We start from the raw sequence: 27,602 nt of genomic DNA on the forward strand, positions 1-27,602 counted from the left end.
TGAGCTTCAATTCAGTCATTTTTGGTATACCATACAAGGTTCGGAGATCCATTGACTCCATTTCAGGTTGTGTGCATGAAAAACTGCAACCAGGGAACTTAAATCTAGGAGAAACAAAGGCAAAATGCACAGAGAGAATACAAAAACAACAAAATTCATTGCAAAATTCAGGCAACTTTTTCACTGAAGAAGGAACACCTGCAAGTAGTAAAATCCACCTTTTTGGACTACAGAGCAGAACCTTTACAAACACATGCTCTAATCCATGGCCTCTCACAAACAATTGCTGAGGTTCACAGCTATTATGTTCTTTTTTTTTCCCCGTTGTGATTTGCGACAGCAATTCTGGCCAAAATGGATGGTGATTTAGATGATCCCTGAGGAAATAAAAGTCAGCCACAGTTATTGGTGTTGAAAACCAGATTTTCCCGAGGGCTGCTGAGAGCTGTCAAGAAGTCTGTCCTGTTGATCATGACAATTGCCTTTTCTGACTTTAAAATGTACTAATAACACACGACAAAACAACCTAAAGAAGGTCATTGAAAATTGGTCTAAAAATGGTGATGACTGTAACAACAAAAACTTCTGGGGAAAATTAAATAACATTCAAACAGCTAAACCCAGGAAAATAAAGCTGCTTGAATATTATCTCAAGTAATTTTTATGCATGGTCTGAGTGGACGTTAAATCACAAAGGCAGGGGAAGTCATGGTGAGCTTGTAAGAGACACATTTTATAGCTATTATGTAATGTAAAATAGGCAAATGAGATAGTGCTTATTTAAAATAGCAAGAGGATTTCTCAGCTTGATTTACTGAACACTGCAATTCCAGCGGCTCTGGATGTAAGAGAGGCAGAGGAATGCAGATTAGGGTAAGGAAGGGAGAAGCCTCCCACCACGTGGGGGCCAAGGCTCTAGAGAATATTTCAGGTGTGGTTTCCTGCCAAATATTTTCCGTGTTTTGCAATTAACAAACGAGGTCAGAGGACACAGAACTTCCGGAGAACACAACGAGAATCTGGGAATTCCTTGGACTGGAGCTGTGCAGTGATGAAGGTGTGGTAGAACCACCGAGGTGGCTTTGCAGAGGCACAAAATTCTGTTCCACAGCATTCCCTGTGCCAGTGGGGACATCTGGTGGGAAAGGAGCGAATCCCGGGAGGCTGCAGGCAGCCCTAGGCACGGCGGAGCTCTGCCATCCTGCTGTGCCCAGCGGTTTAGGGAAAGGGAAGGGAAGGGAAGGGAAGGGAAGGGAAGGGAAGGGAAGGGAAGGGAAGGGAAAGGGAAGGGAAGGGAAGGGAAAAGGAAGGGAAAGGGAAGGGAAGGGAAGGGAAGGGAAGGGAAGGGAAGGGAAGGGAAGGGAAGGGAAGGGAAGGGAAGGGAAGGGAAGGGAAGGGAAGGGAAGGGAAGGGAAGGGAAGGGAAAGGAAAAGGAAAAGGAAAAGTTCATGCAGGTGCACATTTTGGTCTCTTTCCATCCTCTAAAAGGACTGGGAGATCACTTTGTGAGGCACTTTGTGAAAGCAAAATAAATGAAAATGATGGAGCTTTCAAAATGTATTTCTAATCCTCAGATAGTAATACAGAAGCACTGTAAGCACTTCTGAATATCTCTAGAGGAGGCCCTGAATAGTGTAGATTTTCCACTGCTGTCAGGGAGGCTGAGGACTACTCTCCTAACTTGAGTTCCTACAGATGAGGTTTAAAAATTTAAAATTTAAAACTTAAAAGTTAAAACTTAAATGTTTCAGCACACAGATTCCTTCAACCAGAATGCCAATTACTTTCATTTGCAAATGCCAACCTAAATTTAAACACTATGCAAACATATTCACATTCACTTACTTAAGTACAATGACAAAATTATTAATTTTCATCAAATTATGTGTCTACTCTTCTGAAGAATTCTAAAATAAAGAGAACAATTAATGTTGACCCAGTGTGGAAATAGCTCCTGAAAATAGTTTACATTCTTGATAGTGAGTTCAAAATTATCTTAAAAACATGATGCACATCTGACATCAAAATAAATCCCTGAACTGAGTTGTTTGGGGGGAGAAAGCTTTTTCTCTGGATAATATCTGTGTGTCCATGGGAGAGGCACCTGCCTGTGCCAGAGAAATCAGTGATGCTGCTCACAGAATTCCATCAGGGTGGTAACTGCAAGAAAACACCTTTGTTGTTGGAGCAAATTCCTGCTTTTTTTCCTCTACTGACTCAAAAATTCACTGCTCCAACAGACTTTTAACTTTGCAGCAGTAACAGGGGTACAGCACAGCACTAGGTTGCTTTTGGCAGTAATTTTTGGAAATAAATTGTTAGCTCTGCCAGGTTCTGCTTGGATTTTGTGGTCACTGCAAAAGCTGTAAAAATTAATTTTAATCCTGTAATGGAAAGCACTATGTGAACCTAAACAAGTTTTATTTTTATTAAAATCTACAGGAGAATTTAATCTGAGTTCTGAAGAAGGATCTGAGCTCCTGTTCTGAGCAGCTCTCAAAAAACATGCTGAGTCCATAATTCCCAAGAATGGATGAGTTTAAATCTGCTTCTTCTTAATTCCCAGAGTTTGAATCCACTTCCTTTTAATTCCCACCTTCAATCCCAGGATGGGATTCAATCTTCTCCCTTGCTGCAAGATTTTCCTTGGGGAAATTGCAACTCCTACTTGTAGAAATATGTGCCAGAAACACCCAACATATTTTTTCCTTTGTTTTTAAAGAACCTCTTTTTAGAGATACTTGGTTCCTTTTCTCTTGTTTATTACACTTTTATTTGCATCTAGGAAGATGTAAGAAGAGCATACAAGGACCAAGAAGGGATAAAATAAAACCTTTCCAAGCCTTGGGGAAATAAAGTGCAGAACTGAGCTTGAAGTGTCCAACAGAACAAAGGCATTGCCAACACTAACGAAGCGAATAAAATGGAAAATGAGGAATTGCAGAATTTTAGTGACGTAATACAGCTGGATACAAGGATACAACCATCTGTAATAAAATTCCAAGTTTATTAAAATTTTATTTGTGAAATTCCTGGAAGGCCTATTCAGCCCATGCTGAATAGCAAGGTCCTCTATCCAAACACCAGTTCTACATTTGAAATGCAGAATTTGCTAAATTTCAGCACTGAAAACTCCCCTGATCAGTTGTCATTATGTGACAGTGCCCACACTCATCTGCTGGCTTTTCCTCCCAGGCTTACTCCCCATTTTGGGAGCAGCTTCTGCCAAATGGGTGCACTCCAAAATATAAGGCAGCTCTGGCAAATTTATTTTCCTGATAAAATGATGTGATATACAGAGGTTATGCTTGGTTTTTTTAGAAAACATAGCTTTTTTTTGTATTCTATAGATGAAAATTAAGGGGAAAAAAGGAAAGTTATCAATACAAACTCATGAAAAGCTTCAGGCTGGAAGGCACCTCTGGACGCCTTCTAGTCCCAGCTCGGGCTAGAGCAGAGCTAAGATCACAGTTAGATCGCTGTGCTCAGAGCTTGTGCAGTCAAGTCCCCAGTTACAAAAATCACAAAGTCTCTCTGGAAACCTATTCCAGCCACACCAGGCAATTCTTCTCTCTCTAATAATTCGGAATTTTCCTCGGTGTAACAAGAGCCCTTTTCCTCCCCGCTTTTTGCTGCGCACCTCTCAGAATTCGCCTCCCTTATCTCCATCACAGCAAACTCCCATCTAGCCCCCTGGAGCTTCTTCCTCCCGCTGAGCAAACCCAGCTCTCGCAGTCTGATGTTTTATAGCCGGGAGGGTCAGAGCCCGTCTGCGGCAGCTCAGGGTTCTGCTCGTGCTGGGTGCTGGGGCGGGATGGCACAGGGCTGCGGGTGACACGGGACAAGGGTGCTGCGGCGGGATGGCACAGGGCTGCGGGTGACACGGGACAAGGGTGCTGCGGCGGGATGGCACAGGGCTCTGGGTGACACGGGACAAGGGTGCTGCAGCAGGATGGCACAGGGCTGCGGGTGACACGGGACAAGGGTGCTGCAGCAGGATGGCACAGGGCTGCGGGTGACACGGGACAAGGGTGCTGGGGCGGGATGGCACAGGGCTCTGGGTGACACGGGACAAGGGTGCTGCGGCGGGATGGCACAGGGCTCTGGGTGACACGGGACAAGGGTGCTGCGGCGGGATGGCACAGGGCTGCGGGTGACACGGGACAAGGGTGCTGCGGCGGGATGGCTCAGAGCTGCGGGGAACGCGGGCGCTCCTGAGGCGGGCACTGCCCTCAGCGCGGAGTGCTGAAGGACGGGCGGGATCGCCGCATGCCGCTGGGACCGGGACCGAGATCGGGGCCGGCATCGGGATGAGCACCGGGGCCGGGATTGGGATCGGGGTCGGGACACCGATCAGCATCGGGAGCAGGAGCAGCCATGTTTGCCCTCAGCGCTTCGTGACGCCATCACCCCGCGATCGTCGCTCGTCCGGGCGCGCGACCGGGTGACGTCACTGGCGGGAGCCGGCCGGCGATGCGGGAAGTGCGGAGCGAGCGGCGCAGCCGGTGAGGGGAATGGGGATGGAGCGCGGCGGGTGCTCGGCACTGCCCCTGCCCCGGCCCCTGCCCCGGCCCCTGTCCCGGCACTGGCCTTGTCCCGGCACTGCCCCTGTCCCGGCACTGCCCCTGCCCCTGCCCTGCCCCGGCCGCTGCCCCTGCCCTGCCCCGGCACTGCTCCCACGGGGTCCCTGCGCTGTCCCCCGTGAGGGGGAATGGGATGGGGATGGGGATGAGGATGGAGCGCGGCGGGTTCTCGGCACTGCCCCTGTCCCTGCCGGGTCCCTGCGCTGTCCCCGTGAGGGGGAGCGGGGATGGAGTGATGTGTCCCCCGCGTTGTCACAGCCTCTGCAGCCGCCGCAGCCGGGCACTGTCCCCGCGGGGTGTCAGCACTGACACGGCCCCGCTCTGTCCCCTCAGCGCCCCTCGCAGGGTCCCACAGCCGCGGGCGGTGCGTTCGGCCTCAGGCGGCTCCCCGGGCGGCAGCGGGGCTGTGCTGCGAGTCACGCAGCGGCGGGCGGGGGCTGCTGTCCCGTGCGGGGCGGCCGGGCCGAGGCACTGTGCGGGGACAGTGCCGTGTCCATGGTCGGCTCCGGTCCCATGTCACTGTGCAGGGACAGTGCCGTGTCCGTGGTCGGCTCCGGTCCCTGTCCCGTGTCGCTGTGCGGGGACAATGCCATGTCCGTGGTCGGCTCCGGTCCCTGTCCCGTGTCGCTGTGCGGGGACAATGCCATGTCCGTGGTCGGCTCCGGTCCCTGTCCCATGTCGCTGTGCGGGGACAATGCCATGTCCGTGGTCGGCTCCGGTCCCTGTCCCGTGTCGCTGTGCGGGGACAGTGCCATGTCCACGGTCGGCTCCGGTCCCTGTCCCATGCTGGTCTTTGGTGTGTCCCGTGTCGCTGCGCGGGTCGGGTGACAGCGCTCGGGGCTGCCGGCACGGGTGGCTCCAAAGCGGCATTTCTGTGTGCCTGTTGTGGCTTTAGACACGGGGAAGAGTTTTTGGCACGGAAAATAGGCTTGATACTGGTCGTGAACCCTTCTCAGGAAGGGCAGGGAATGCTGGTTTCCTCTGCCGCCCCCATGCACAGATGCCTTCAGCACACCACCTCGGGGCCGTGGGATGGAAAGTTCGGTAAAAAAGCTGCAGATTTTAGGGTACGCTGGGAATTTCCATTAAAACCTGTAGTTTCTGGTACTTACAAGCACTGCCAAACTGCTAATTGTACTTTTACAACAAATTAATTAATTCTATCCTATCAACAAAAGGTATGAAAAGTGGGTTTGAGTAGTCATAATGTTGTCAATTGCATAGATACTTATCAGCTCTATCTGCTTTTACAGAATTGTGTTCGACAGTGATCAGCAGCCAAAAGCATGGCAACTGCCAGTGGGGAACCTGGCGATCCTGGGCTCTCCAAGCTGCAGTTTGCTCCCTTCAGCAGTGCCTTGGATGCAGGATTCTGGCATGAACTGACCCAGAAGAAGCTCAATGAGTACCGATTGGATGAGACCCCCAAAGTTATCAAGGGCTACTACTACAATGGTAGGGAAAAACTCAGCATCTTCTAGTAGGTCACGTTTCTCCTGGCACTCCTCTAAGGGTCTGTGTAACCTAGTTCAGGTGTTTTGATGAAACATTAGAAACATGACTGTGAATTCTGAATGTTTCCGTGGGTAACTTACATTTCAGAATGAGCTGTGAGTGTTGAGTGTTTCAATAGGTAACTTATATCAACAAAAAAAAGGGGGGGGGAAAATAATCGTATATTTCAGTTACAAATAAGCATTTTGCTGCTTTTTGTCCAGGTGATCCGTTGGGCTTGCCAGCTCGCTTGACACTGGAGTTTAGTGCCTTTGATATGTAAGTACATGTTGTGGTTTACCTTCATTTGTGTGTGAAGAACTTCCCTTACATAAAATTGATTTATCAGTTAGACAAGCTCTACATGAGAATAAATACATATTTTCATGCACTTCATAACAATGGAGAGACTGCTTTGAGTTCCAAACATGAACTCCTGTCTGAAGTAGTGTATTCATCTGAGGGCTGAATTTAAAATATTCTGAATTCTCAAATGCACTCACTATCTGCATGTATGTTTATATAAAATACCTTTTTTTTCCTATTTCCTCAGCTTTTTGCTTTAGGAAGGTTTTTTCAGTCATCTAACTCCTTCCCTTAAAGGTTTAATTAGGATTTCAAGTAGTTTTTGTAGTCCCTGGTTGTTACATTGTAACCTCTTCCAAAGTATTTAATTTTTATGACTGGAGAAATACCAGTTTTTGACAACAAAGCAGTCAATGAGCTCAATCAGACCTGTAAATTAAGGGACTATTGTAGGGTTTTTATCTAATTTATCTCAAAAATAAAACCCAAAAATAAAGCCTGGAGAGACAGCAGCCTCTCCAGCTGATGCTGTTACAAACTATAGAAGCTGCTGAATCTTTTGTCTGGTTTAGATTTCCTTTGAGGCATGTTTTAAACATCAATTTTTATCTGAGAAACTCTTTATGTGAGTACAATACTGACATCTAAGTTCAGCCTAAAATAGCTTTCCCTGTGAAAATCACATTTGTCGTGGGTAGCTTATATTTGAACAGAACTGAAAATCTTCAATCCATGATTTAGTGTCACCTTGCTTAGGGAAAATCCAGATGCCTGATCTGTTTTTGAGGTCGTGATGGAGATGTGTGTTTGCAGTGGTTATTATTATACCAATCCACATTGATAAAAATGTTTCCATTAGAGGTGGAGTTAATTTTGTTATTGTACCTCATCATTTGCTAATTCCAGGGCAAGGTCACACCATGGGATAGATGCTGCTGCTGCTGAGGGTTGTGTGAAAAGTGTTGGTGTCCAATTCCCATCAATTTCCTTCTTTTTTTCAGGAATGCTTCAATCCCAGCACGCTGCTGTCCTGCCTTTGGAACGCTGTATAACACCAACACTTTTGAGACTTTCAAATCCTGTGATAAGAAATCCCTTTTGGACAAAGAAGCAAGTGAGGTAAGATTTCAAATCAAGTCCCAGATTGTTTCCAAATCCTTTCTACCAGCTGAAGTGCTTTACACTCTGCCCCAGATATTGGAGATCTTCACTCATAGAGTAACTTCAGGATTCAGCTTATTCTGGAAGGAATAGCTTGGTGTTTGCTTTTTACTCTTCTCTACAAGAGGGTAGATCCTAATATAACTAATAATAATTAATTATCCATGGAAAACTCTGTCACATTTTAAGCTAAACAGTGCTACTGGAGCTGCCAGGGACTTGAATTCTGCAGAGCATATTTTTAGAATTTCTCTTGCCCCTCAGAAAGCAGCAATGCCTGGTTTAAACTCCAGCTTACTGCAATCTGTCTGTGACAAAGAGATGGGGAAGCTCCACAACAGCAAGAAGTCTGAGATAGAGCAAGAAATAGGTGGGTCAGATGGGCTGGACTGCACTGTAACCAGTTCATTTAATGTCATAGCTTGGGGAGAGGTGAAAGTAGACTTTTTACTTTGACCAGTCCTTGATTCCTTTAATTAATTCCCTTGAGTAACAAAGTTTCATGCATATCTTCACTCAAAACTGTGGATTTTTCACATTCCTGTGGCCTCCTAATTCCTTGTGTCTGACCTTTCAAATCCTTTTAACACAGATAATAATGGGTGAGATCAGTTAGCAAAGATCACAGTGAATGTTTACCTCCACACTTTAAAGGTAGCTGGAAGAATTACAGATGTTTGCAGCTGTTCTCATGTTTTCCTGTTGTTTCTCTGCCATTTCTCTTCCTTCTTGTCCCCTCAACCAATGACAGATCTGGGAATCAATCAAGTCTGGAGCAGCTCTGGAGAACCCCATGCTGTTGAACAGGTTCCTGCTGCTGACATTTGCAGTGAGTAGAGAGAATTTGAGTCTCTTACTCAGAGCACTGGAGTGGGAATGGTGAAGGAGAAATGCTGTATTAGTATATTTTTATGTTATTTTCTACGAATGTATCAGATTACCTGATGGCCTTACAGATAGCAGTGAAAATAAAGCAGTTGTTTCATGTTTAGGAAATGGAAAGTTTTACTAAATGCTTCACCTAATAAAAACTGAAGGACTGCACATGCATTGTCTGTTTAAATCTTAAACAAAAACATAGAAGTGCAGTCTTTTAGTATTTTTATGACCTTCAAAAATCATTGTGAGGTAAAGACTCCTGTGGTTCCTATGGTTAGCATCATAAACTATCAATTATAATTAGTATTATATAATTTACCTTGATATGTCTCTTTTTTATCTAATTTTACAATTTTTTTTCCTAGGACTTAAAAAAGTATCATTTCTATTACTGGTTTTGCTACCCTGCCCTGTGCTTCCCTGAGGGAATACATATAACTCAAAAACCTGTGTGTCTTGGGGACAGATTCTCCATAAATCAGGTATTCAAAATAACTAATGTGGTGAACTCTGTAGTATTAACAACTTTTCTGAGCTGTAAAAATATTTTTTGTTACCACATACTGAATTAATTTGAGACTCTAATGTCTTCTAAAATCTTCACTTTTTTTTATTTCCATGTGGGTTTTTTGTTTACCTTTTGTTTCGTGATTGTATCAACTGTCTCAGTTTAGATGCAGATACAGCAAGCAATTCTTGAAGAGGTGATTGTTAAGCTAAATATTATATTTCTGATATATGTATGTTAAGCTATATATAAAAATTAAAGTTAATATATAGTTATGTATATAGATGTGGTTTTGAAACTCATTTAAAAGAAACTTTTATAAGGGGGCAACCCCTGAGTGAGCCAAGTCATTAAAATTCCAAAATTATTAATAAAATGCATGACTGGGCAAGAAAAATAATTTAATTTTTTTAGGTAAAAAATTGAATTTTTTTCAGTTCATTACATATTACACTGCAAAATTGTCCCAGCTGTTGGTTCAGTTGTGTTTTCCCTTTCAGCTTCAAGGCCTGCAGAAAGCATACGATGACCTCTGCCAGAAGGAGGGGGTGACAGCCCTGCCTTACTTTTTAATCAAGTATCATGACAATTCTGTCGTGATATCCCTGCTGAAAAAGTGGGATAGCTTCTTTCAAGACCAAGGGGGAAAGGTAATGAGGATTTTATATCTTTTTATAAAATCATTTGTGAATAATTGTTTAATGTGTGGATGGTTTGATGTTCAATGTCCATGAAGAGGGGGAATAAATCTTATCAAATGACTAAATCTGAAAGCTGTGGCAAAAGCTTGGCTGAAATCTGATGTGACCATGGGTTAAATGTTTAGAAATATGCAAAATATGTGTGTAGGCCTTCCCTGTCCAGACTTTTCCCATTAAAAATGCCAGATAACATTTGCTGTGAACTGAATATAACTGTGGATAGATGACTTCTGATGCAGAGCAATTTTCTTTGCAGGTGACAGTTGGAGTTTATGACCCTTGTAATTTATCCCACTATCCAGGATGGCCACTGAGAAACTTCCTGATCCTGGCAGCCCACAAATGGTAGCTATCTTATTATTTCCCACCAAGATTATTAATTGGTTGATATCAAATGAGATCTTTTTCTCCCCATGGCATTTCACTCATATCACCCACTTGAGATTTGGTTTTTCACCTCAAGTGATTCTCATTTTGTACATTATTTTGGTTTTCACTTCTGTCAGTCTCAATTTCCTGTTAATCCTAATCTTCCCATGGATGATATACCTGGAAATACCTGCTTCACACCCTGCCAATACCCCCCAGCTGTTTCAATTCTTGTTTAAACTATTCTGTGAATTTATATCACTAATTAGTGTCAAGCAATAGTAGACTTACATTTTAGAAATCAGATATCCTCAGGTTTTTTTCTTGTACCATCTGGAATTGTTTTGTTGGGCAGAAGATGGGAAGGCAAGACAGAGTTTTACACCCTGGTTGAAAAAAAAATATAAAGTAACAAATAAATTCCGGTTGCTGTAACAAAGCTGTAATTAAGTTGCACTTTCATGGTTTTGAGTGTTACACTTTATTCCAAAGTTCTCAGGAAGGAGAAGTGCTGGGTTGGGTGAAGTGCTGGTTGTGCTGTACAGGGAGGGGAAAATGCCCAGAGAGCTTTGCACAGCCTTGGGGTTCAGAGGGGTTTAGGCACTGAAATTCTCATTGTTTGATTTGGGGGTTTGAATCATAAGGAGGAAAAATTATGTATGTTGAGAACTCAGAGGACCTTGGTGCCACAGCCAAATCCATCATGTCACCTGCTGTGTGCTCTGCTGCTTTTCTGCTTTTTATTCCTCTAAATTTGCAGTTTGTCCAGTATTGAATAAATGCAATAAAGGCTGACAGTGGCAATTGAATAAAGGCTGACAGTGGCATTGCTTTAAAGCTGTTTGACACCAAACCACTTATTTCTATCTACTTGAGAAATTGTTTTTATTTTTATACTTGATAAAGGCAGCAGTGTTCACTACTAAGAGCAAAACCTCATTCAGAACCTGCAAAGGACCAAACCTGTGTGAAATGCTGTTTAACAGAAGTCCCTTTTCTATTAAAGAAGTTGCATGTCTGTCTCTATTTATCTCTTTCTTTAATGGCAGGGGCAGTGTTGTGCAGAGGGTTGAAGTGCTCTGCTTCAGGGACAGGACCATGCAGGGGGTGAGAGACATCACACACAGCATTATCTTTGAAATCCAACTGCCACAGAGACCCCTGGGCCCAGGTAATCCATTTTCAAAAAATCCTTTCCATTTTTTATCTTCCCTCCTTCATCGCCGCAGAGATGGAAAAATAAATTGCTACTGCAAAATTATGACTTAAGCTAAGTTATTTCAAATGGATTTGAAATTGTTTGAATTTCTGTTAAATGTCTCTAAAGGAAATGGTTCCTTCTTGTGCAAAGAAAGAAGAGGGAATAATCTCTCTGAATTTTCAACTCCTGTAATTGTGCTTTTAATTTAAAAGCAAGGAAAAGCCTCGTGGTGTCGTATAAAATACAAAAAGCAAGCAATTAGACTCCTCTTTTTCTTTGTTAAATTTGTACTCAGTTCCTCAGGTAGGAAAAAAAGGATGTGATAGTGTATTTATGTGATGCAAACTTGCTAAATTCTCAAAATACTTCTAAAATGGTAAAAACCTACCCAAGAGTGGAACTGTTCCTTCAATCCCAGAATGACCAGGTGTCTTTTAAATCAAAAAATATCTAAAATCCAGGTGTATTTTAAATCAATATATTTGTAATGATAGAACATAATCTCATATTTGATTTCTGGGTACAGGACAGTATCACAGAATTACCTCATCCAAAAAGTTCTAAATGCTTTCCATATCATTGTTGCAGATTCTTTTATTCTGTCTAATTAGGATACATAATTCTGCACTGAATTTATAGATGGGGTCTAGGGAGCTTCAAGTGATGATGGAACTTGGCAGAATTTGCTGAGTTCTGAGTTCTGAATTTACTGAGCCTTAAAGCCTTAATTTACTGAACATTGAAGATCTGCTGGGGAGTGATGCCATCTCTGCCCTGGGTGTGAAGCTGAACAGGCAAAAGCAGCACCTGAGAGCACAGAAATTCTCCAGGAACTTCCAGTTGATGTATACAGCCCAATTTGTATAGCAGGTTGTTAAAATACAGGTTATTTACTGGCAGGTTTAGAATAATTTTTTTTCCAACAGGGTTAAATCCAACAAGATGTCTTTTTTCTATCCTGTGACATTAAGGTTTTCATTCTTTCCTTTTTTGTTCCTTTTTTTTTTCTGTTTTAATATGTCAAACAGATTGTCCAAAAGCTGTTGGATGGGAGAAAAACCAAAAGGGAGGCATGGGGCCAAGGATGGTGAATCTCAGTGAATGCATGGATCCCAAAAGGTTTGTTTATTGTCCTTTAAATTCCTACAATTTTCTTTACTTGGGCTGAATCCATAGCAAGTTGAAATGTGAAATAGGTAAAAATAGACAGTTACCCATATTTTGTATAGTTTGGAAATTCTTTTGGGAGGTCAGGACCTTAACAGAGCAGTGCACTGCCTGCAGCAGAAATCTTAGCCATTTTTGACTCCAGCTAAAATTTTCAAATGCATTTTACTTAAAACTGAGTGAAATGTAGGTCAGAGTGTTACAGGCCTGTGGTAGTTTCACTGAATTCTATACCCTGCAGGTTGTTAATGAAAAGAAGCATGGGGAGAAGTTCAGCCTTTGGGATTTGTCAGAGTGTGACAGGAAAGAGCTCAGGAAACGTGACCTTAGTCATTTTTATCCTTGTGCACATAAATGTCTGGGCAATGGACTGAAAAGGGTGGGGTTACAGTGTCTGCTCTCACTGACTGCACATGTCCTTGCCTCTTGGGAAAAACCTGTTGCTGTCATGATTCAGGTTCACATTTTGCCCATCAAACAAATCCATTTTTGTCTGGCAGTTGTGGCCATTCTCAGTGTCTTCACAGACATTCAGCAAAGTTCACATCAGGGCTCTGAAATCTTTAGGTAAATATAACTTGACCTTCTTTGCCTTCTGGGCTTCCCACAGAGGGTGTTGGTAAAAAGTCAGCCTTGACAACTGCCAGCTTAACTCCTTCTGGGACAAATAATTCACTGGATGCTGATCAGGTTTTTTTCTGATGTGTAAGGAAATGAAACTTGCAGAATCTGAGAGCTGTGTGACCTGACATGAGGAAAGTTTTTAACACCATGTCTTCTGATGAAGACAAAAATCTGCCATTTGCTTGAACATAGATTTCCTGCCTCATTTAAAACTTCCACAGAGAACTGCCCGCTTGTTTTAGGGCACAAGTGGAATATTTCCTGCTAAGGGCAGGTGTAACTGGATACAGGAAAGCAGTTAGTTTGAAAAAGAAATGAAAGTTTATCGACAAATGATCTGTTTCTTACCACTCAGCTTTGCAGGAATCTTGGCTGAGACACTATTTTTATTTTCATGCTTGCATCAATTTTATTACTAAAATTTTGGGTTGAATTGTTGCTTATATCAGAAACCCTTGTATGTCTGGGAGACTATTTTTCATATTACCTATGTGTTTAAGTGCTGAATTCTTTCTCTCCTTTAAAAACAATGAAATTAACTTATTCAGCTGAAATACCAGTAATTGCTTTACTGGAGAAACAGAAGAGGGTTCAGAAATGTGTTGTTCTTTATTCCATGGTGTAGGTTAGCAGAATCATCCGTGGATCTGAATTTGAAGTTGATGTGCTGGAGGTTGGTGCCTACTCTGGATTTGGAGAAGATTGTGTCTGCCAAGTGCCTGCTGCTGGGAGCTGGGACACTGGGCTGTAGTGTTGCAAGGACCTTGATGGTAAGTCTGGAGTTCATCTTACAAGTAATTTATGTTTCTCATAAATTCTATTTTTTTTTTTTTTTTTCTTATGTGTCAGCTGCCCTGACACATAAGAGAAAAATTGCATTCTCTGCATCAAAATACACCTATTTGCATGTTAGTTGCTATTATGAATTGCAGGGAAGAGGTAAGATCTGTAGCTGATGAAAATAACTGAAGTTCTGCTAATATTAGATAGTAAGGGAACCTTGGCAGAATAGTCCTTTATTTTGAATTTACATTAAAGATTAAACAAGAAATTCTGCAACAAATTAATGAGCTGTAAAGACCAAATTCACAGTGAAGCACTTGAAGTAACTGTGCTGATAATTCCTTTCAGGGATGTTCACCACATCCACTGAATTCAGCAGGATTTGAGGAATTTCTGTTCAATGCTGTATTTGGACCAACCGAATTTTCAGTTCCCTCATTTCAGTTGCTTTGAATAATTGCAGAAGCTTTCCTAGCTTGAAAAAGTGGACAAAACTCAATGCTGGATTTCTGGCACGACTCAAAACCATTTGTCTAAGGCTGTTGTAATACTCATGAATAAATCACCTTCCCCTTTAGGGCTGGGGGGTGAGGAAGATCACTTTTGTGGACAATGCCAAGATCTCCTACTCCAACCCCGTGCGGCAGCCGCTCTACGAGTTTGAGGACTGCCTGAGTGGGGGAAAGCCCAAGGCTCTGGCAGCAGCAGACAGGCTGCAGAAAATCTTCCCTGGAGTGGTAAGATCACTATTTACATGTTACTACAAACACTGGAAAAAACCCCAATGTCTTTAAATTGCTATTCCAAGTTCTGGTAATGAAACATTAATGGGGTAAAATGCTACACAGGTTTTTTGTTGGTTACCAAAATATTTTACTTCAAATCTCTGTACCTGGTAACTTTATTGAGGCAAATGTTTGTAGTAATGAAATATAATTAAGGATCATCTAAGTCATCTTGTAGCTCATTGATAGTTAAGTAAATTTTTTTCCTGTCTAGGCTATCCTAAGGCACTTTGAGTAATGCCAGGTCAGACATATTAATTGTCTACTGTGGGAGCAGGCCTTCATGGAGCTAGTAAATGTATTATTGAGATTTTCTATTACATTTTAGACCCAAAATTTGCAATCTTATCTAAATTGATTTTCTACATTAGAAGATAGTAGCTTAGCACTTAACTTCCAGCAAAGGGAAGTAATTCAAAGCAGCCCAGAGAAGAGATCAGTGTTGGCCTGTGACCAAAGTATTCCTGTTTTAGGAGCCTGGTGGTAATGAATTACTATCAAAATGAAGTAGTTGAAAGTGAACAAAAGACAAGAATGAGTTTTTGTGTTGTTTTAGAAGCTGTACAATGAAAGACAATGGCAGCCTTTATCCTTTTTGATGTGCAACAAAATGCATTATTCAGTGTACACATTCAGGCACAGCCAATTGCCAGTGCTGTTCAGTGATAATGTACACAATATGTGCTCTAAGGGGGGAATTTCTCCTCTACCATACACCTCAAATGTTCTGCATCTACCACTGCTTTCCTAGCACAATTCCTCCACCAGCATTTTGCATTCCCTGTTGTTTCCTCATGCCGTGGATGTGTCACCTGTGGATCAGCCTTCAGTGGACTCAAACCTGCTTTCAGAGCTTTGTGGCACAAATGAGGAGAAGGCAGTGGCACACATCCTGTGGACCCTTAGGAGAGAATGTTTCTAATGGATTTTTGTTCAGACTCCTTTCTGCAGTAGAATTCATGGAGAAATATCCTGCAATATCCAGAGGAAAATGTACCAGCAGCAGGAATTAACAGGGTTTAACAACAGGAAAACCTCTCGTTCAGACAGTTCACATCACCCTGACAGCCTGAGGCTCAAGAGCAGGCCAAGCACATGGATATAAAATAAGTCTTTAATGGCTGTGGGTAAATTCTTGGTGCTTTGGGCTGGTTTGGGCTGTTTGTACCCAGCTGAGCACAGGAGCTGCATCTGTTCTGCACACTGTGCTGCTGCTTCAGAGCAAAGCCCAGATTTATCAGCATAAATATCCTTGGATTAAAAGATTAGTTGGGCTGGGTTTTGAGCCTGCTCATTTCTCACGTACTGAAGGAGTAGCCAAAGCTGTCTCTTGCTGTTTGGAGACCCCCAGGGTCCTTTTTATCCCAGAGGAACCCAAACAGCAATGCCAGTTCTGAAGGCATTGCTGAAAACTTGGGGTTTCTTTTCTCTGCAATTCCCTGGCAGTCTAATTGATTTTGATTTCATTGTGAATGATATTTTGCACACAAAATACAGCTTCTCCTGGTTGCCTTTGAAATGCTCTGCTGCTCTCTGTGAATTCTGTTTTGTTTTTTTAATTTTACATCCTTTCTAGTTGGAAGAGTAATCACCTGGTCATTGCAAATGAAACAAAGAGTTGCAAGGAGCTTTGATTTGTTTCCTGCCACTTCTGAGCTTGTCATTAGCTGTAGCTTTGAGTTGTACTATAAAAAAGAAGGCAGGCCTTGGAAATGGCATTTATGGATTCTCAGCTTTTCATTCCAAGTAGGTAATGCACAGAGTGATCCATAGAGCTGCTGTGGAACTGAACTTTCTTCCCTCTCTCATTCAGTCATTTCCTGAGCTCTTCAGCCATGGAATTCCAGTGTATTTAGCATCTTGTCACCCTTTGCTCTGTACTGCATGGGGCCACTTTGTGTAGATCCTTCTAACAGAACAATTTCATGATGGCAGCACTTATTTCATAACATTCTCTGTACCTACACACTTCTGTAAAGGTTTCATATATTGAGCACAGTTATATTCCAAGTGATCTGAGCCATGGCTTAACCAAAAATGCAGAAAGGTAATAGAGATGCGAATAAGAATAAGAGAGGAGATTATGGTAGCACCACAAATTGCAATATAAGTATGTAATCATAATACTTTATGAGATAATAACCAAATATTTTGTCTTGGATAATTTGGAGGCATTTTAAAACTTCTGTTAGGTTCTGGTCTTAAAATCCAGGCCTTCTGTGAGCAGTCAAGCAAAATTCTTTTTATCATGTAGAGCCTCCTGAGCTTTTGGAATTCCATGGAATGGGTAAGATCTTTCTTTGGGGATATATCCATGTTTGCTCCTCCTTAAAATAATATCCATGTGCCCTTTGAGCTCTTTTTGCCAGCATTTGGCTACAAAAGTGCACCTCAGCCACTTTGGCTGGTGAGTGGTGCCTCTTATTTGAGGGGCAGTTATTCAAATAAAATTGTTGAAGCTGCCAGACTTGTCTGTATTCCTACAGCTACAGCCCCTGGATTGAGCTTTTTTCTGAATTCTGGTAAGATTTAGTATTTTACAAACCTCATTACCATTTTCTGTGCTGTTAATGTCCAGATTGTTTTAACTTATTGAACAAAAATTGCCCTTTTAAGTCACCAGCAGTGTCAGTTGAGCTTATCTACTAAATCAGCACTTGTGCAGCAAGGACTTGATGAGTTACCCATGAATACACTGCTCAGGTACAGCATGGATTAGGTTTTGTGTTCCTGCCACAACCTTTTGGAGGAGAGAATGACACTGAAAGGAAAACCACCTGCAAGAATTTCTGGAAGGCTGTGGTGATGGCACAGAGGGGGAGAAGGGGAAAAAAAAGGTGTATCCTTTGGTATGGTTAATGCAGAAATTAGCCATACTCATTTCTTCAAGCTGCTAACTGTGCCTGCTTCTGTTTATCCTCAGGGATATTTATGCTGTTCAGAATGTATATTCACCCTTCTGGCTGTCTGACTCACCTGGATTTATGAGTTGTGCAAATGCACATTCCACCAACCTTCCTTTCCTCTCTTCCCATGGAATTTTCTGCTTGGTTCATGCAGCTTTTACATTTTGCCTTTTAATTTGTTAGTTGCTTAGGGAGGCTTTGGCAAGGCTTTTGCCTCTGTAACATATATGAGGGATCCATTCTTCCTTGCAGCAGATGGCTGGCAGATTGTGCTAACATATTTCCAAAGGAGGGAGTTAATTGTTTGCATTGTCTGTGCATTGTGGATATGCTGATTTGGCTCAATATTTGCTCTCAGTATGTCTTGCCCAAATAAGGGGCTGGAAGAGGGAAATGTTTCTGCCACAGGAACAAACTCCTCCAGCATCTGCACAGTGCAAACCTCCAGACAGCCAAGCTCTGTGCTCAGAAGTGCTTTTCTGCTGTCTCAAGTTTGCACATGGCTGGGGGAATTACAGGGAAATCGTTTGGGGCTCTTGTTCCTCTCCTAAGGAACTGCAAATGAAGAGCAGAGTGTGTGATGCTGCACATGTGTCTGACTGTAACTGAGTCAAGGTTCAGCAGCAGAAACATCAACTGCAGCCTGTTCAAATCGAGTGGGAAAGGGCTGGAAAGAGAATCCTGGACAAGGTTTTAGATAAGTGTGACAGATCCTAATCATATGTAAATGTGGCTGCTTGGCTTTGGAGGGATGTTTGTAACCCCTGGGATTAGGAGGAGCAGTTCCACTGTGTTCTTGTAGGGATTTGCTAGGCCTGGGAAGCCTTTCCCAGAGGTTGGGCTGTTCTGGATAAATCCACAGAGAAACCTCAGCACTGCTTTAGTGCTCAGCACTGACACCCAGAGAGGTGGAAAGAGCAGAGCTGCCATTCTGACAAACAGGAGTTGGACTTGCACTCTGTGATTTGTATGGAATTCCACCAACAGGAATGGAATTTTACTCTATGGTTTGTGTTGAATTCTGTAATTCAGTCCCGAGGTTCCCTTTTTAACACCTGATGTTCTCTCTGCCTCCCCCTAGAGCTCAGAAGGTTACAACATGAGCATCCCCATGCCGGGCCACCCCGTGAATTTCTCGGAGGTGACAATGGCCCAGGCTCGCAAGGATGTGGCCAAACTTGAGGAGCTCATTGATGCCCACGATGTTGTTTTCCTGCTGATGGACACTCGGGAGAGTCGGTGGCTGCCTGCTGTCATTGCAGCCAGCAAGAGGAAGGTATTCTACTCATCCATTGATTTCTTGCATTCTTTCCTTGTTTTAAGTGCATTTCTGGCCCTGAGCAATGGGCTTTTATATGTCCTTATGGCTCAAATGAACTTCCCTTTGCCAGTGGAGAGATCAGTGTGGGCTTCACTGAATTAGAACCTCAGGTGTAAGTGTGTGTAACTTGATAACTTCATCAGTTCTTCCTTAATCCTCCTGCCCTTTCTGCAGTTTGCACATGTGGTCTTTCAGCAATCTTTTGGCTTTTAAAACAGCACAGCAATGACAAAAACAGTGAATTTGCAAAGCTGGCTATTGAGCTGGGAAGTGCCAGTGCCAGCCTGCTCTTCCATATGTATGATGGTTGATAATTTTCAGCAATATATTCAGTTTTATGTGCATATTTTATATGTGACCTGTTTGGTTCAATCAGGACAGAGTGGTTTTATGATCTCCAGAACTTCCCTCCCACATTTGCTTAGCCAGCAGAGCTCCTCTACATTTTCCTTGCAGCATTCAAATCATATTTTGAGGATAACTGTTGACATTTTTGGTGACATTTCTCTGTTGCTCAGTGGTGCAGTGTGTCTGCATCACAGTTGGCTGATTTGAAAGCATCAGTTTGATCTGAGGAGATGGAATTCTCTGTCACTGAACAAACACAGCAGGGAAATCTCAAGGTGTCCAAACAAATGCTCATATTTTATGTTGGTAAACATTTAGTGAGAGCTCTGCTTCAAATGGGATTTTGTATGGCACCTGGAGATCTCAAGCACTGCACAGTTTTTCCCCAAGGTCTCAGAACAGGCACAGAGGAAATAAAGAACATGGTGAGTGATAATTTGTGTAAAGTGCCCAAAAACAGCTCCATGGGTAGAAGTAAGAGTTGGTTTCCCCCCTTAATCACTCAGTTGTCTTCATGGTCTTTGCCATTCCTGCAATCTTTCCCCCAAAACAATCATCTTAGACAAACAAACCCCTCAAATGTTAAATCCTTGTGTCAGATGGTAAATCTCTGTTCCTGCTGAGCACTGGAACTTGTAAACATTTGCATGTGTTTAATTTTTTTAAATGCATGCCAAAAGATACACTTTTCCATTGTCTCTTTATCAAAACCAGGTGGGTTTTTTTCCATGAAGGATCAATCAGTTAGATTGAAATAGTTACCAGCCAGTAAACTGAGAAAAGAGAAACAGCTGATTGCAGTGGGAATTGTTTAGCAACATTATTAATTTCTGATAATATCAGCCATGGTTTCTTACTCATCTTTTGGAAGTGGGAACACCATATTCAGGTTTTAAAGGTAGATGCAGGGAGAAGATTCAGTCTTTTCATTGCTGCAGCCCTGCAGAGATTTAACAGTGTGGTTCCACTTCAGCACTGAGCAAAAATAAACTACTACAAGGTTGAAAGAGAATATCCAGAAAGTATTTGAAATACTGACAATGATGATGAGACTCACAGGCTTGCTAATTAAGATGACTAATTCTTGAGAGAGCTTTCCCTCAGAGTTTTCCTTTTAAATAATTCCTGCCTATAAGAATGGAAAATGAGAAACTGCTGCACTACAATTTCTGTCAAAAGTATCTGCGTGTAAAGCAATTTATCTTCCTTTCTATTTTACTGGCTGCAGTCATTATTATATTGATATTGTGCTCATCCCACAGAGCTTCAGATTGCTCTGTGCACTTGCCACAAAGTGGAGACAAAGGGGAAAATGAGGACAGAGGAATTGTGCAGCACAGCTGCTCCTGCTCCCCATGTGACTAAGCAGATGCAGATGAAGACCATAAGTAATCATTAATTGCTTTCCTTACTGAGCAGAAATTGTTTTGGATAACAGATGGGATTTCATTGCTTGAAGTTGCTGTTACTTTTTTTTTTGTCAGCAAGTGTGCATAGGTTTGTGTAACAACTAGAGGGAGTCATTCATTTGGATCAGATTTCCCTGAAAGGCACAGAAAAAGGCAAGGGCTTGTGGCTTGCTGAAACAGACTTTTATTTTGGTTTTGTTTTTTCTAAGTGCTTGACAACTGGAATTGTGCACCTTTCAGAAACTCTGTTGTTTATAGCTGAGGTGGTAAATATGCAGTTAATGGGTTGCTCATCCATCTACAGCGTGTGGGTTTTTTGGCATTTACGGTGAATAAAACCTTGAGGCTTTTTTTTCCCTCCTCCCCATTTGGCTCACTTAAAATCTGTTGTTCTGTCTTGATTGTTCACAGTTGGTCATCAATGCTGCCTTGGGATTTGACACTTTTGTTGTTATGAGACACGGCCTAAAGAAACCAAAACAGCAAGAATCTGGTGATTCATGTTTCAGCAATGCTTCTGCTCCTTCTGATCTTCTGGGATCCTCGCTCTTCTCAAATATCCCTGGCTATAAACTGGGCTGCTACTTCTGCAATGATGTTGTGGCACCAGGGGATGTGAGTAGAACCTTCTGCACATGGTGATTGTATCTCTCTTTTGTTGTGAATTGAATTTTTATTTGGCTTTGGTGGTGTTTCAGGAAGGGATCTGCTTTGTATTGATGTACACAGGGTGAAGAAACAGCTCATTTTGCTTAGTAAGATCACAGATACTAATTGCACAGTAGTAGATGTGTTTTGTACAGGGCAGGTGGTTACTTTGGAGATCCTTTTTTCTTTCTTTTGGCATTGTCTGTCTTTGTAGTCCACCAGGGATCGGACACTGGACCAGCAGTGCACGGTCAGCCGGCCTGGGCTGGCCATGGTGGCTGGAGCCCTGGCAGTGGAGCTGATGGTTTCTGTCCTGCAGCATCCAGAAGGGTGAGTCCCTGCTGCTCTTCAACAGCTATTCTCTGAGAAAAGGCAAATTTAATAGAATCTTTAGAGAGGGGGGAGGAGTTACACCTCATGTAGGACAATTCTGTAAGGTGTAATGTTGTCTGTAAATTGTTGTGATGTACAGTGTTTGAGGGAAGTGATTCATCAAGTCTTAAGTTTTTCTCTTCTTCTCTCTTCTCCTCTTCTCTCTCCTCTCTTCTCCTCTTCTCTCTCCTACCTTCTCCTCTTCTCTCTCCTCTCTTCTCCTCTTCTCTCTCCTCTCTTCTCCTCTTCTCTCTCCACTCTTCTCCTCTCAAGTTTAACAGTAGAAAAGAATTGAGAATATTTCAAAAGAAGAAAATGTTGCTGTTAGTGGATCTTGGCTTTCCTTTGCTGAACAATATTTGAGTGGAATGAGGAGCTGTTGTAACCACATATGGCACATTAGGGGCTTCCAGATAAGCCCTGTATTGCAAACCTTATTTGAAATGAAGTAGGTGTGATACAGAAATTCCTCTGAAATTCTGCACCTTGAAAGTGAGGCTTGTTTCCTGTCTTTAAATCCTGTGAAAGAAAGGGTGACTTAGCAGTTGAAGGTCTGTTAAAAGTCTCAGACTGAACCTTAGTTCCTATGAAACAGACTTTCCACACAGATTCCTTGCCACGTTCTGAGCTGCAGCAAAATGCCTGGGAGCTGACTGGAAATGTTGAGTGTGTAGTCTTGCTCTGATTTTCCCTGTTGGGTTTTTGGCAGTGGTTATGCTGTGGCCAGCAGCAGTGATGACAGAATGAATGAACCACCCACTTCTCTTGGACTTGTTCCTCACCAGGTATATGATTTGTGGGGAAATGCTTTTGTTTAGGAGCTGGGAGCTTATCAGCACAGCCTTTGTCTCCTGAAAATCTGATTCCATTCTCCAAAGGAGTGACTCTCAATGTTTGTTAAAAAAATAAATATAAATAATGCTAATCCATCACACAGGCCCAGGCAGTGTGTTCCTGGCATTGTGTTTGTGCTACTCATGGACACACAATTCCTGCTCCCTGCTTAGCTGAAATTTGTTTGGAGCAGGAATTATGTGAATAAAGCAATTCCTGACTTATCTATTCTCCATCAGAGCTGACAATATGAGCATCTCAAAGTTACCTTTGTTCGCTTTTAAAATCTCTTCAGAGTTTGAAAACAATTCAAATCAGCCAACTCAGAATTATTATAGTTCTCCAAAATATTCATGTAGTTTTAGATACAGATCAGCACAATTTTCTTCTATTCAACCCAAACTCTAGTTACAGATGTGTTAAAGATACAGTTTTGTAAAAAATTCAGTTTGAAATTTCAAAATTAAGGTATTATTATTTGTATTGCAGTTACTTAAGTTTTGGTCTTTGTGACATCTCTTCATTGTAATTGACCTGGAAAAGCACAGAATAAAAAGGAAGATCAATATTCCAAAGAGTTCAGAGTTGAAATAACCAAACCGTGCTACAAAGTGTTTTCAATGCTCCCTCTGCTAGCAGAAATAGTGGTCTGAAATTTTAAAATTATGTAATTACCCTCATATCATATTAACTTCATAATTGAGGAATGCGCAGCAGTGAAATTTTCAGATTATAGGTTATAGAAATCGGGAAAAATGTGTTTAAGTGATCATCAAAAGAAAAAGAAAAAAAAGAAAAAGGCCAACTGCAGATGGTGCTGTGCCTCTATTTCTGGTGAAATTGTGCTGCATTTAGAAAGTTGGGCTATTATTTGTATATAAAAAAGCAGTAATATGTGCTTAGCATAAATGTACTACAGGTGTTCCTGGGGGTGACTGTTAGAACATTATAGATATCCTTTTAATTGGATGTATGTATTCAGTTCGTGTTGAATTTTGGAAATGTTTAAAATAGCAAAGTAATTTTTTTTTTTTTTATCTTCTAGATCCGGGGATTTTTATCCAGATTTGATAATGTTCTTCCAGTCAGCCTGGCATTTGATAAGTGCACAGCCTGTTCAGCCAAGGTAAGGCTGAGTTCGTCTGGGCTTTATTTATATATTTGTAGGTCAATTTGGGGGTGCTTTTGGACATTTTCTCTGACTTTCTTAGGGATGGGAATCCTTACTTCAGCTAAAGTTCTTTTGCCCTCATACCCTTTTTTTGTAGTTGTTTTCCAAATTTCTTTGGCATCACCTCTTAGCATGCTGCACTATTTATTTCCACATAAATGCTGTCGTCAGCTGAAGAATCCAAGCAGAGTTTGACCGAGGCATTTCTGAAAAGTTTATCACAGAAATACTGTCAGCATCTTTCAGCTTTGGAGGAAGGAATGAGATTGGGATTGTTTAAGAAATCCTTTCTGATGTCTGATGAATAAACATCTCTTTAGCCTTAATGTCTTTACAAATAGGCAAAATGGTCTAAATTTCTGGTATGTGATACAAAACAGACAAATAATGAACAACTGAGGGGAAAAAACTGCTTCTTACCATTCCTTTACTGATGAGATTGTTCATTTTGCTGCTGGTGCTGCCAGTCCTGAGTCACCTCAGAGCTCCCAGCTGTTTTTTGGCTCTGTGTCCTGCCAGAGCACTGGGGCAGCTCTTGCATTGTTTCCCCCTCCTGTGGCCTTGAAAAGTTGCCTCTGGCAAGCTTTTTCTGGCCATGGAGTGCAAGTTGCAGAAGTTTTCCCTGGGATGTCTCAGTAGGAAGATTCAGAGGGTTTGACTCGTGGTTTGAACTGCTGGGCAGTGCCATTAATGTCATTCACTTTCCTGTACCTTGAGATTCCCTGCAAGAAGTTCTTTCTGTTCTTTCACTGCTCTTGTCCTCCTTTCAAACAGCCATCAAAAATAATGGGGCACTGTCATCTTCTGGAGAACTTGCACAATAGCTCCTTCTACAGTATTCCTTTTTCTCCTCTGGGCTATCTGGGTACATTTGACAAGTTTTGAAGGACTTTTAATGTGCTTTTTCCCTTCAAAAGTTGAAGCCCTAAACTTGGATGTTTCTAAAAATAACGGCAGTTTTATCTACGCTCTTGAAGAGCTGAAAGCTCAGCAGTAGCTAAAAAACCTTGATGGTGGAGCCTGAGAATTCCAATTGTTAGAATAAGTTTTTTTCTTTTTCTCTTATTTTCTTCTTATCTCCAATTCAGGAAACGCTGCAATGTAAAAACAATATCAAAATGTGCATCCAACAGATAAATTCAGTGTGGGTATCAATTTTTTGTTAGCAAATCATTTCCTCTTGGAGGTCATTTTAAGAGAGCCCCGTTTTACATAAACAGACTTGATGATTTAATAAAAACTGACTTGGATTTTAGCAGCTGTGCTATTCCCAGAGAGATCACTTTTCATGTGGTTTGGGTATTGAATTACTGGTGTGCTGAAAAGGTTGCTTCATTGGCTCACGTATTTCCTTACAGTAGAAACACAGCCTTTGTTTATTTTGCTAACTTTCTATTTATTAGCATAAGAATATGTCACCCTGCATTATGTGGAAATCTGATGCTAATACTTTGAAATGACAAATCCAATTACAGTTTAATTGCAGTCTGTATATTGGTTTGTTGTGTGAGGGTTTGTTTTGTTTTGGGGTTTTTTTTTTCAATACAGTAATTTAGCATAATTTCATCCTGCTCTGTGTCAGCTTTACTGTAGATTCAGATTTTCAGCACAGAAGTGGCTTTGCTGATATAATTGAATTTGCTGGCACTGTTTTGCTTTTGTCAGCATTCTCCTTCTTGAGCTCTTGTCACTCTGTAACTCCTAAAACAGAAAACTAATGAATTAGGAATTTTAGAAGAATTCTGGTACATTCTGAAGCCATCCAGTCCAGCTGGAGGACTTAGGAGAAGCTGCTAATGATCTGCATGTTTTGAGATTCGAGTCCTTTTCCTTTGGACTCAGTCATTCCTTCATTTCTCTGCTTTTGAAGCTGCAGAGTCCAGACAGCCAACTTCTCCTTACCCAGAACTGTCCTGAGCAGGCTGCATGCCAGAGAAGCTTCCCGCAGGCAATTGTTCAGGAATTTTGGGATGGTCGCAGCAGCAAACCAATCTATTTTTATTCTGGGCCAAACTTGCCTTGTATGATTCCCCCACTGCCTTATTCTGGTTGTGCAGAAGCTGGGCTGGAATGTCAAGTATCCCTGTCAGAGCTCAGGGCACTGCCCTGCCACTGGAGAGAGCAGGGAGAGCTGCTCTGCTGCCAAACTCATTCTGGCACTGACAGGGGAGACTCCAGAGTTCTTCAGGAGGAGATTTATTTGGAACAACTGCTTCACTTACAGGAGAGGATGTTTAGCTTATTACTGCCTGTGCTAATTGACCTGTTTACCCTGTTGGGAGCAAAATGAGGCTGTTTTCTCATGACATTATGGTGAGAAGCACTGCAATTCCTTGGAAGAGTGAAGTGCTCCTGATGCTGTGCTACCTGATCTTTGTGGATGACTGGTTAAAGCCTTGGAACAGGAATGTTAAAATATGGATGGATTTTAATGCAAAACTGCCAGTGTTTCTGTTTTAATGAGGGTAATGAAAATGTTCTTGTTATTGCTTCCCTGTGCTTCTTGTGCATTGTGGAGTGGACAAGGAGACCCCAGAGATGCAGAGTTCAATGTCACAAAACCCACCTGGATGTGGAGATGCTCCCTCTGGTTTTACAGACAGCTCACATTTCCTCCAGAGTCAGGATTTAGCATCCATGTGCTGGAGAGCCGACTTATTCTCCTTAAAGAGATTTTTCTCCTTCCCCTATTACAGTCATTCTCAGTGTAATTATGCCCATGATGAATTTATAAAAATCAGCATTGATATCTCTGCTAATTTTTGAGTTCTTTCCCAACTCTCTGCTTGGTGTGCTGGGAGCTTGAGCTGCCAAAGTGGCTTTTAAAGCTCTGAGTGATCTTTTTGAGTTAATGCTGAATGTTTTTCAGTTTCATTGCATGTCATGAAGGGGCATTTGCTGGGATCAGGAATGGGATTGCAGGCATTCTATTCCAATTTCTGTTTTCAGTCAGGATATTGCCCTGCCCTCGCAGATGTTTTCCCTTTTTGCCATCCCAGGAATACACGAAACACTTTTGCTGTGACATTTACTGAGTGCTTGGGTTGCGTAAGTTATTTATGAGTGTTTCAGTTTTGAAATCTATCATCGTGGAGCCTAACAATGCTTTCATTGTTCTCCTCTGCTAACTGCTGTGCATGCAATTTTATTTGAAATTGTTCTGATCACTCATGACAGCAACCTGAAAGATTCAGTCGCTTACTGATGTTTTTCCGTTGAGATAATTTTTATTTGGATTCCAGACCCTGCAGATTTGCCCTAACTGCACTAAGACACTCCTATTTGTTTTCTCCCAGTGGCAGGGTATGATCTGTCACTGAAACTCCTCTGAGTCTTTTTATATTGAGCATTTCTCAATTCAAGTATTGTGTTGGTGTAAAAGTCATGGGGGGAAAAAAGCCTTGGTCTTTCCTGTACTTAAAAACCCAAAAAAATCTCCTGCAGAGCTTGCAGAAATGATGAAGGAAATGAGGAGAAATGTTTGTCCTTCAGGAATGAACATTTCAAAAATTGAAGAGAATGTTTTAAAAGAGTTATTTCTGTAGCTGTGCTGTAACACGAAGTCAATGAAACATTTTGAATCCATTTTGAACTTCCCTTATTTCCTGGATTTCCATATGTGAACATTTGACAAGAGTCTGTACAGTGCAGTCTCTGTATTAATATTGGAGAGATTTCACTGAGACTTGAGGAATGCATCATTAATACACCTGGGCATATTTTCAGCCTTCTGAGTTCAATGTGGTACTTTTCTTACTCTTAAGGTGGCAGAGAAATGAATTTTCCCATTGTTACATTTCAGGGTTTAAGGGAAAGAAGAAACCTTCCATTGTTTAAAACAATGGAATCATATTTCTGACAGGTTGTATTTCTGTTGCATTTACACGAAATTTTATGGGTCTTAAAAGGTTTTTTGTTTGGATTTTTTTTCTCCAATATTTCTTCTTCCAATTCAATGACATTCTAACTGCAATTAGTACAAAGTAAAGGACTATCAATCAGGAAAAAGACAACATCACTGCAATTATCTGC

General features: G+C 41.9%; 1 protein-coding gene across 3 annotated transcripts in view; it reads left to right on the forward strand.

The window, feature by feature from the left end:
• The first annotated feature begins 4,419 nt into the window (after nucleotides 1-4,419).
• ATG7 (autophagy related 7) overlaps nucleotides 4,420-27,602 on the forward strand; it is a 79,109-nt gene continuing 55,926 nt past the window's right edge. For all 3 annotated transcript variants that reach the window (XM_085073066.1, XM_085073069.1, XM_085073068.1), the window contains exons 1-17: nucleotides 4,420-4,505; nucleotides 5,837-6,038; nucleotides 6,302-6,356; nucleotides 7,385-7,502; nucleotides 8,296-8,373; nucleotides 8,789-8,905; nucleotides 9,432-9,581; nucleotides 9,889-9,977; nucleotides 11,051-11,172; nucleotides 12,231-12,321; nucleotides 13,619-13,763; nucleotides 14,355-14,513; nucleotides 18,549-18,743; nucleotides 20,957-21,160; nucleotides 21,408-21,523; nucleotides 22,275-22,350; nucleotides 23,445-23,525. In XM_085073066.1, coding sequence (XP_084929192.1) covers nucleotides 5,870-6,038; nucleotides 6,302-6,356; nucleotides 7,385-7,502; nucleotides 8,296-8,373; nucleotides 8,789-8,905; nucleotides 9,432-9,581; nucleotides 9,889-9,977; nucleotides 11,051-11,172; nucleotides 12,231-12,321; nucleotides 13,619-13,763; nucleotides 14,355-14,513; nucleotides 18,549-18,743; nucleotides 20,957-21,160; nucleotides 21,408-21,523; nucleotides 22,275-22,350; nucleotides 23,445-23,525 — 1,965 coding nt within the window. In that variant the 5' untranslated portion in view covers nucleotides 4,420-4,505; nucleotides 5,837-5,869. The remainder of the gene's footprint in view (nucleotides 4,506-5,836; nucleotides 6,039-6,301; nucleotides 6,357-7,384; nucleotides 7,503-8,295; nucleotides 8,374-8,788; nucleotides 8,906-9,431; nucleotides 9,582-9,888; nucleotides 9,978-11,050; nucleotides 11,173-12,230; nucleotides 12,322-13,618; nucleotides 13,764-14,354; nucleotides 14,514-18,548; nucleotides 18,744-20,956; nucleotides 21,161-21,407; nucleotides 21,524-22,274; nucleotides 22,351-23,444; nucleotides 23,526-27,602) is intronic.

Source organism: Lichenostomus cassidix, chromosome 12 (genome assembly GCF_008360975.1).
Source record: "Lichenostomus cassidix isolate B80296 chromosome 12, HeHo_3.0, whole genome shotgun sequence".
Lineage (NCBI taxonomy): Eukaryota > Metazoa > Chordata > Aves > Passeriformes > Meliphagidae > Lichenostomus > Lichenostomus cassidix.